The following is a 9,873-nucleotide window of genomic DNA, read 5'->3' on the forward strand; positions in this document are numbered from 1 at the left end:
ACTTCCTGTGCATCGAATAATACAGTTTGCTTGTCGATTGATGGTTAAACAGAGCAGAAAAATAACGCTTCCTGGCAGTTAATACGAGGCCTCATTTTTACTACATTAAATTTGGCCAAATTATTAGTGACGGGTTAGGCTGACCATCTATGGTGGCCTCGGGACCTCCCAACTCTTGATGGTGGGAGAGAAAGAGCGTTTTGACTTTACACACGCGATCCTTTTGTTTCCGAGGGAAGTAAGCTGCCGGAATATGTGTCTCCATTCTCCCCTTTGAAAACCATACACACTCAATGGTTTGCTCATCCCTCCAAATTGAGCCAATTTTTATCAAACGTGTATGGTGTCCTCCCAACTGTTCCTTGACAGATGAAGGATCTGTGACTGAGCACACTGGGACAGTAGAACTGTGAACAGTCAAAAAAAACCTTCATTGGGACTGGGAGAATATGCCACCGAGCATAGATACTATTGCTTAGAGTCTGCAAGAAAAAGAACAATCCGGGGTTGCAACCCAGTAATTCGACACCAAGGAAAATGCAACACTGGTCTTTTGAATAGTTTCTCTAATCCAGCAGGGTGTCCAAAGTGGGTGACAATAGTAGATGGCAGATAAAGTCCAGTCCCTCCATGTCCAAGTAGTGGCACCAGGATCTGGCCTCGGCAGCAGATCCTGGACCTGCGAAGACCTAACACCAGGAACTGGCTTCGGCAGCAGATCCTGGACCTGCGAAGACCTAACACCGGGAACTGGCCTCGGCCGCAGATCCTGGACCTGCGAAGACCTAACACCAGGAACTGGCCTCGGCCACAGATCCTGGACCTGCCAAGACCGAACACCAGGAACTGGCCTCGAGAGCAGATCCTGGACCTGCCAAGACCGAACACCAGGAACTGGCCTCGGCAGCAGATCCTGGACCTGCCAAGACATAATGCCAGGATCTGGCCTCACCAGCAGATCCTGGACCTTCCAAGATATGGCACCAACTGCAAACCCCAAACATGAACCTTTTCTACTACCTTTTTGGAATCCGCCCCCTGGTTGGGTAGAGATACTCACATCCCACCCCCTTAACCATCCGGTACATTTAATTCAGAGAGTCAAAGAAGGTCCCTGAAGCCCTGTCTTCGGCCAGTCTGTATCAACAAGGCCTCCTCTAAAAAGGAGCAAAGACACACATGCCCCCCACCAGATGCAGGACAAGGAATGCTAGTGGAGGCCTAGTTACATTATGGTCCATGAAGGCCCATCTGGGGGTGACAGTGTTACAGGATTGAGCGGTTTGACTTCTATGCAAGGACCACCATGAGTTTTCTGGAACCAGCTTGACCGCATAATTGGCAGATATAGAGTTCCATTCAGGAGACCTATTACCAGTCTGTGCATCGCAGACTGCAAAACACGGATGTGTGAAACCAGCCTTGGTACATTTGGTTTACTTGACATCTACAAACTAACCAGTTGACTTTGTTCTCATGGCAAGGAGAAATAATTTACTCCCTGACCCTTTCTGGCGGTGATTCTATGTCTTGTGAAAACACAGGATTGGACATGTTGAAATCCAACATGCCCGATCCTCCTTTTTCACAATATCTGCTGTCAGACGACAGGCAAGAGTCAACATATACTTGACTTTTATCGGAGTGTATGACTATTTATACTATAGAAATGTGTATTATTTTTGTCAAATCGCTTATTGAGCAAATAAATTAGTTGTATTTTTGGATCTCCCCCCCCCCCCCCCCCCCCTATTCTCACCCCGTCTTCACTGTCATCTTTAGTTCCACCAAACAACTTGGTGATCGATGTGCAGAAGGACACGTATGTAGAAGGCGAAGAAGTGGAGATGAATTGCACAGCCATGGCGAGCAAGCCGGCAGCAGTAATACGCTGGTACAAGGGCAATCAGGAGCTGGAAGGTGAGACAAAATGAAGGATGTTGGGTGCTGGTGACAAGTGCTTAAGGGCAATTTAAAAGGGGTGTTCCAGTCTCCAACATTACGGCATATCCACTGCATGACCTATGTGTCCGATAGGTGTGGGTCCCACCTCGAGAATGAGGTCCTATTGAATGCTGTGGTCAGTGGAGAGGTGGCTGCGCATGCATTGATATCTCCATTTATTTGTAGGGGATTTCTGCATGTGCCGGCACATCTCCATTCCAGACAATAGTGATGAATGCAGGACTCATAACTGTCCATGATGGTAAATGTTTTGAGGACAATAAAAGGTTTTCTAAAATTTTGTTGGTCCGACTTCATGACCTCCATTGATCATGATTGAAAAAGACGTGTCTTCAATGTTTACTAAGGTATTTGTACATACGGTAGCGGCTGTACCTGGTACTGCAGCTGTGTCCCATTAATGTGAATGGTACACAGCTACAGTACCAGGCGCAGCCACTATAATATGTGTGTATCAGCTGAATGATGAGTGCGATGGCCTTGTCAGAGGGCCCTAACCTTTTCGATTAGCTGATCGAGCACCTTCTAGGACTTGAGATGATCTTATATGGATGACTAATCCTAAACATATTCCATCAATATCAAAAAGCTTACAAAACTTTGAGGATAATTATGATTGCATGGAGGTTACTATCATTCTCTGTTCTCCAGTCTGTGAATCTATAGCTGCAAAGCTACAACTTCCATCTATAGCTAAACATTGACTGTGATATCTTTATAATGGGTATATAGATGGTGAGATCCAAAATGTTAATTCTATGGATATTTGTCGTGTTAAACAGGTTGTCCTGGGCTTGGAAATTATCAATATCAGATCGGTGGCGGTCTAACTTCCGGCACTCCCACCAATTGGCTGTAACTGGACATCTCCATACACCATGTAGTGGCTGTTCTTCGGTACTGCAGCTCGGATCAGAATTGCTGCAGTACCGAGAACGGCCACTACAGTGTACGGCGCTCTCGTGTTCCAGATCCATAAAGTCTCGGTTGCCACCAATCTGATATTGATGACTTCAGCCCTAGACAATCCCTTTAAGTCCACGTTTTGCACTCTTTTTTTTTTTTTTTTTTGGAGCAATGGTTGTACCTTTTACTGTATGTGCACTTTTATTTATTCTATTAAATGTAGAGCTCTACAGTAACCCCCGAATGATTGCTAAGGATTTATCATGTTGGTTACTTCTAGGCGCCATTTAATTAAATTACTGTTTCTGAAATGATGGGCAGGAAAAACGTGATTGCCGAGGTCGCGGGTTTTCTTCTAACAAGACATAACGATTGTAATTCACCGCCGAGAACAGAAAATGACTTAGATTTCGACAGAACTTTACACTTTTCCGTGGAGAGCTTGAAACAAAGAGCTTAGGTAGAAGCATTTAGGGAGGCAGCTATGCTCCATAGATGGCAAAATTACATATCAGATTGGGGAAGCTCGAGATCAGGTCATCCTGACATTGTGCCGGGTGGTAAATACCAATCCAGAACTAGGACACGGATTTCAGAGAGTGACAATGCAGAGGAGAATCAGGACGGCTTAATGATGGTGGTGATGATGATGAAGCATATTACACAGAGAAGTAATGCTGTGGATATTTGCAGGTGGCAAGACGGAGGTGGAGGCCATGGACAATAAGATGTTCAGAGTTCGCAGTCAGATATCCGTCACCGTTCTACGAGAAGATGACGAGGTCCCGTTTGTCTGTATTGTTGACCATCCGGCTGTGAAGGATCTGGAGACTCGGCAGTACATCGATGTGCAGTGTGAGTAGTATCCTAGTGGGGCACGTTGAGGTTCACTTACTTTAAAATCAACCATCTCATTAAATTATCACTAAACCACAAAATTGTTTTGAATATGTTCCATCCCTTGAAACGAGCTACTTCTAGATAACACATGTCAAACTCTGGCCAGTGGGCCAAATCTGGTCCTCAGGGTGGTTATATTTGGCTTGTGACACCAGAACCACCATCCCTATGTGAGCACATTATACTGTATGGAGGACTATGTGAGGCCCATTATACTGTATGGAGGACTATGTGGGGCCCATTATACTGTATGGAGGACTATGTGAGGCCCATTATACTGTATGGAGGACTATGTTGGACCCATTATACTGTATGGAGGACTATGTTGGACCCATTATACTGTATGGAGGACTATGTTGGACCCATTATACTGTATGGAGGACTTTGTGGGACCCATTATACTGTATGGAGGACTATGTGGGGCCCATTATTCTGTATGGAGGACTATGTGGAGCCCATTATTCTGTATAGAGGACTATGTGAGACCCAATATTCTGTATGGAAGACTATGTGGGCCCCATTATTCTGTATGGAGGACTATGTGGGACCCATTATACTGTATGGAGGATTATGTGGGCGCCATTATACTGTATGGAGGACTATGTGGGGCCCATTATACTGTATGGAGGACTATGTGGGGCCCATTATACTGTATGGAGGACTATGTGGGCCCCATTGTACTGTATGGAGGACTATGTGGGCCCCATTGTACTGTATGGAGGACTATGTGGGCCCCATTGTACTGTATGGAGGACTATGTGGGCCCCATTGTACTGTATGGAGGACTATGTGGGCCCCATTGTACTGTATGGAGGACTATGTGGGCCCCATTGTACTGTATGGAGGACTATGTGGGCCCCATTGTACTGTATGGAGGACTATGTGGGCCCCATTGTACTGTATGGAGGATTATGTGGGCCCTTTATTCCATATGGAGGACTGTGGGGCCCATTATACTGTATACTGGTTGGCCCGCGACTTTGTCCAAGTTTTTGATTTTGGCCCTCTGTGTGTTTGTTTGATATCCCTGTTCTACATGGTTAAAGAATTATTCCCAGCATAAGACAATATCCTCTATCCATAGAGTTGGAGATAGCTTGCTGATCAGTAGAGGTATGATTGTCGGGACCCCTACTGATCTTGAGAACTGGGCTCTAAAATGTCCCATTGGGATGGACCAGTGGTCACGCTTGCATTCCATTCATTCATCTCTATAGGGCTGCTGGAGATAGACGAGTACAGTATTCTTTTTCCATCAGTACAGCGTGAAGCGGTGACGCGCATGCGCAGCTATCGATCCGTTCTGACGGGGCATTTCAGATTTCCGTTTTCAGAATCCGTGATGATCCCAGCAGCAAGTTATCACCTACCCCCACAAAGGTGATAATGTCTAATGTTGGGAATATCCCTTTATCATCTTTCCGTAGGTAAGGGATAATTTGCTGCTGGGGCTTCCACTGATCCTGAGAATGGCACTCGGAAAGGAGCCATAATCACACATGTGCATCACCATTCCACACATTGTCTATGGGACTGCTGGAAAAAGCTGACATCATGGTCACATGACAGTGATATCCGCAAAGGTCCTTAAGCAATCTCAACCTCAATAGAAACACTGGGGTCCCCTAAGAGTGTGGCCACTGAGAAATTGCCCTGTTTGCCCTTACTTTCCTCCTAACGCTGGTCCTGCATACCAGCCTGTCTCCACTTCCGTTCCTCTAGACACCACCAGTAAATGGACCTTTGGTGACATCATGGTCACATGACAGTGATATCCGCAAAGGTTCATAAGCAATTTCAACCTCCATAGAAACACTGTGGTCCCCTAAGAGTGTGGCCACTGAGAAATTGCCCTGTTTGCCCTTACTTTCCTCCTAACGCTGGTCCTGCATACCAGCCTGTCTCCACTTCCGTTCCTCTAGACTCCACCAGTTAATGGACCTTTGGTGACATCATGGTCACATGACTGTGATGTGCAATCTTAAACTCAGAATCTAAATGCGGGGTGCCCCTAAGAGAGTGGGAGCCCCAGTAACCCCCCCCCCTTTCTTTAATAACGCCGCCCTTGACTGTAACTAGGGCTTATTTTTAGAGTAGGGCTTATATTTCAAGCTTACTCCAGAAAGTCTTGTAAAATCATGCTAGGGCTTATTTTCAGAGTAGGTCTTGTTTTCGGGGAAACATGGTAGGGGTCTTGCTTCTTAGAGGAGTACCCTGTTTGTATGGAGCATGCTCACCACTGCGCCATTCAATGTCTATAAGACTGTAGAGTACACTGCTCCTCTTTCTCCAGCCGTCCCAAAGACAGATGCTCGTGTAGGAGCACCGCTTCTTTAAACCTGGCTGTTGAGTTATGGTACAACCTACTCCTTCACCTGTTAGTCAATGTGTCTTGGCTCTATAGGTTTAGTGATTGTAACGCCCCTAATGTCCCTGCAGCTTATGAATCCTATATGTGTGTAATGTACGTGTAGGAATATTAATGGACTTTGGATTGCATCCGTATGGCAGAGGTCCAGATTTAATGTAAAGCATCAGATGCAGCTCTAAGACCACACAGTGGCTCTGAAGACCTTCACTACCTTCAGCACAAGGGGGGAATGGTGGACATGATCAACCAAGCATTGATATTGCTTTGATATCCTATGTAATATTCAGTTCGATGGTATGCTGCCTTTGATATATGCTAACGTCCAATGCTGCCTTCGTTTGCTCTTTAAATGTCAGCTGCCAGAATATCTACAGCGTGTTAAGGTATTGGGGCACTTAAAAAGTGGCCATAGACCTCATTATATGTCGGATCTATACAAGGGCCCGCTGCAGGTAAGGCAAGCAAATCTGACCTTACCTGTCTCGTTTATCAAGTGACTTGATGAATATAGAGAGATGAATGGACATGTTCTCGTATATCGCTTTTCCTGATGACTATTATACAGCTCTAATACACCCTGCAGAATTGGTAAAAACGGGTCTCCCAATAATTAGCCAGAAGCAAGGGCGGCGTCCGCTACAAATCTTGGCTGCTGTCATCCAACATTGGATCCATATTAGCTTTATTATAATCTCACAAGTGCAGCATAACCAATTGATGGCGAGTAATTGCCTCGTTATTGGCAGACCTTCAATTGGTAGGGAAGTTGTTCGAGCTGGACTATGCATTTAAAGTATTCCCATTTAATGAGGTATCCCAGATGGGGGTCCTACCAATGGGATCTACATTTCTCTGGAGGGAGGGTCACTGACGCACGCTGCTGTTAGCAGAGGTGGTCGCAATTCCCTTAGAAATAAATGAGGATTGCAACCACCTCTCCACGGACGGCACCATCCATCGGGCCCAATTTTCTTGAGAGATTGGACCTCCCTGTGGCTATGCAAAAAAATGTACGAGATGGGAATACCCCTATAAAGCTGGGGTCCCATAGGGACTTGGCATGAACCATGTACTCATAACCATGCCCCAAATTATGATGCATCACTTAGGGTACGTTCACACAGGATGCAACTTCTGTGGATCTTCCACACACATCTGCCCTGAATCGTATATTTTGTTGGGTTACAAAGGGTGAAATCTGTTTTAGAAATCTGCAATTTACGGATAGCCGCTCAATTTACACTGTAGATTGTAAAAAAATTTCACCCACGATGCTGGTACTGTAATATGTTGTTTTCCATCCCATCTGAGCACACGTACCCCTAAGCCATGTTCACACATTGCGAAATTGTGAACAAATGCACAGAGAAAATTTTCCACATTGTGTTTTAATGAGGTTTTGAAAACCCCAGTCACTTGTATAATATAGTAAATTGCTGCAGAATCCCCATCACAAATCCGCAGCACATCCTTTATGCCTGGATTTGACTATTATCTTTCTTGGTGTTTTTTTTGGAGTGTTTTGTTCCCACTGAAGCTCTAAAAAAAGAAAAATAAATAAAAAAAATTATGTATGTGAATGTGTGTATAGAGATGTATCGTATTATATGTACAGTACAGACCAAAAGTTTGGACACACCTTCTCATTTAAAGATTTTTCTGTATTTTCATGACTGAAAATTGCACATTCACACTGAAGGCATCAAAACTATGAATTAACACATGTGGAATTATATACTTAACAAAAAAGTGTGGAACAACTGAAAATATGTCTTATATTCTAGGTTCTTCAAAGTAGCCACCTTTTGCTTTGATGACTGCTTTTCACACTCTTGGCATTCTCTTGATGAGCTTCAAGAGGTAGTCACTGAAAATGGTCTTCCAACAATCTTGAAGGAGTTCCCAGAGATGCTTAGCACTTGTTGGCCCTTTTTGCCTTCACTCTGCGGTCCAGCTCACCCCAAACCATCTCGATTGGGTTCAGGTCTGGTGACTGTGGAGGCCAGGTCATCTGGTGTAGCACCCCATCACTCTCCTTCTTGGTCAAATAGCCGTTACACAGCCTGGAGGTGTGTTTGGGGTCATTGTCCTGTTGAAAAATAAATGATGGTCCAACTAAACGCAAACCGGATGGAATAGCATGCCGCTGCAAGATTCTGTGGTAGCCATGCTGGTTCAGTATGCCTTCAATTTTGAATAAATCCCCATCAGTGTCACCAGCAAAGCACCCCCACACCATCACACCTCCTCCTCTATGCTTCACGGTGGGAACCAAGCATGTAGAGTCCATCCGTTCACCTTTTCTGCGTCACACAAAGACACGGTGGTTGGAACCAAAGATCTCAAATTTGGACTCATCAGACCAAAGCACAGATTTCCACTGGTCTAATGTCCATTCCTTGTGTTCTTTAGCCCAAACAAGTCTCATCTGCTTGTTGTCTGTCCTTAGCAGTGGTTTCCTAGCAGCTATTTTACCATGAAGGCCTGCTGCACAAAGTCTCCTCTTAACAGTTGTTGGAGATGTGTCTGCTGCTAGAACTCTGTGTGGCATTGAAGTAAATGATGGCCACTCGTTTTTCTTTACTTAGCTGCTTTTTTCTTGCCATAATACAAAATTCTAACAGTCTATTCAGTAGGACTATCAGCTGTGTATCCACCAGACTTCTGCACAACACAACTGATGGTCCCAACCCCATTTATAAGGCAAGAAATCCCACTTATTAAACCTGACAGGACACACCTGTGAAGGGAAACCCATTTCCGGTGACTACCTCTTGAAGCTCATCAAGAGAATGCCAAGAGTGTGCAAAGCAGTCATCAAAGCAAAAGGTGGCTACTTTGAAGAACCTAGAATATAAGACATATTTTCAGTTGTTTCACACTTTTTTGTTAAGTATATAATTCCACATGTGTTAATTCATAGTTTTGATGCCTTCAGTGTGAACGTACAATTTTTATATATACTTAGGAAGCAACACTGATTGACAATCAATTTCACATGCTGTTGTGCAAATGGAATAGACAATAGATGGAAATTAAAAAAGACACCCTCAATAAAGGAGTGGTTCTGCAGGTGGGGACCACAGACCACATCTCAGTACCAATGCTTTTTGGCTGATGTTTTGGTCACTTTTGAATGTTGGTTGTGCTTTCAGACTCGTAGCATGAGATGGATTCTACAACCCACAGAAGTTGCTCAGGTAGTGCTGCTCATCCAGGATGGCACATCAATGCGAGCTGTGGCAAGAAGGTTTGCTGTGTCTGTCAGCATAGTGTCCAGAGGCTGGAGGCGCTACCAGGAGACAGGCCAGGAGACGTGGAGAGGGCCGTAGGAGGGCAACAACCCAGCAGCAGGACCACTACCCCTGCCTTTGTGCAAGGAGGAACAGGAGTAGCACTGCCAGAGCCCTGCAAAATGACCTCCAGCAGGCCACAAATGTGCATTTGTCTGCACAAACTGTTAGAAACTGACTCCATGACAGTGGTATGAGGGCCCGACGTCCAAAGATGGGGGTTGTGCTCACAGCCCAACACCTTGCAGGACCCTTGGCATTTGCCACAGAACACCAGGATTGGCAAAGTGGCCACTGGCGCCCTGTGCTCTTCACAGATGAAAACCGTTTCACACTGAGCACATGTGACAGACGTGACAGTCTGGAGACACCATGGAGAGCGATCTGCTGCCTGCAACATCCTTCAGGATGACCGGTTTGGCAGTGGGTCAGTAATGG

General features: G+C 45.2%; 1 protein-coding gene across 5 annotated transcripts in view; it reads left to right on the plus strand.

Annotated features, from left to right (window-relative positions):
• The window catches only part of CADM1 (cell adhesion molecule 1), a 236,755-nt gene that overhangs the window by 140,663 nt on the left and 86,219 nt on the right, over positions 1–9,873 (plus strand). For all 5 annotated transcript variants that reach the window (XM_073657109.1, XM_073657106.1, XM_073657107.1 and 2 more), the window contains 2 exons: positions 1,783–1,920; positions 3,565–3,726. In XM_073657109.1, coding sequence (XP_073513210.1) covers positions 1,783–1,920; positions 3,565–3,726 — 300 coding nt within the window. The remainder of the gene's footprint in view (positions 1–1,782; positions 1,921–3,564; positions 3,727–9,873) is intronic.

This window comes from Phyllobates terribilis, unplaced genomic scaffold (genome assembly GCF_046119375.1).
Source record: "Phyllobates terribilis strain yellow unplaced genomic scaffold, ASM4611937v1 Scaffold_12__6_contigs__length_324123572, whole genome shotgun sequence".
NCBI lineage: Eukaryota > Metazoa > Chordata > Amphibia > Anura > Dendrobatidae > Phyllobates > Phyllobates terribilis.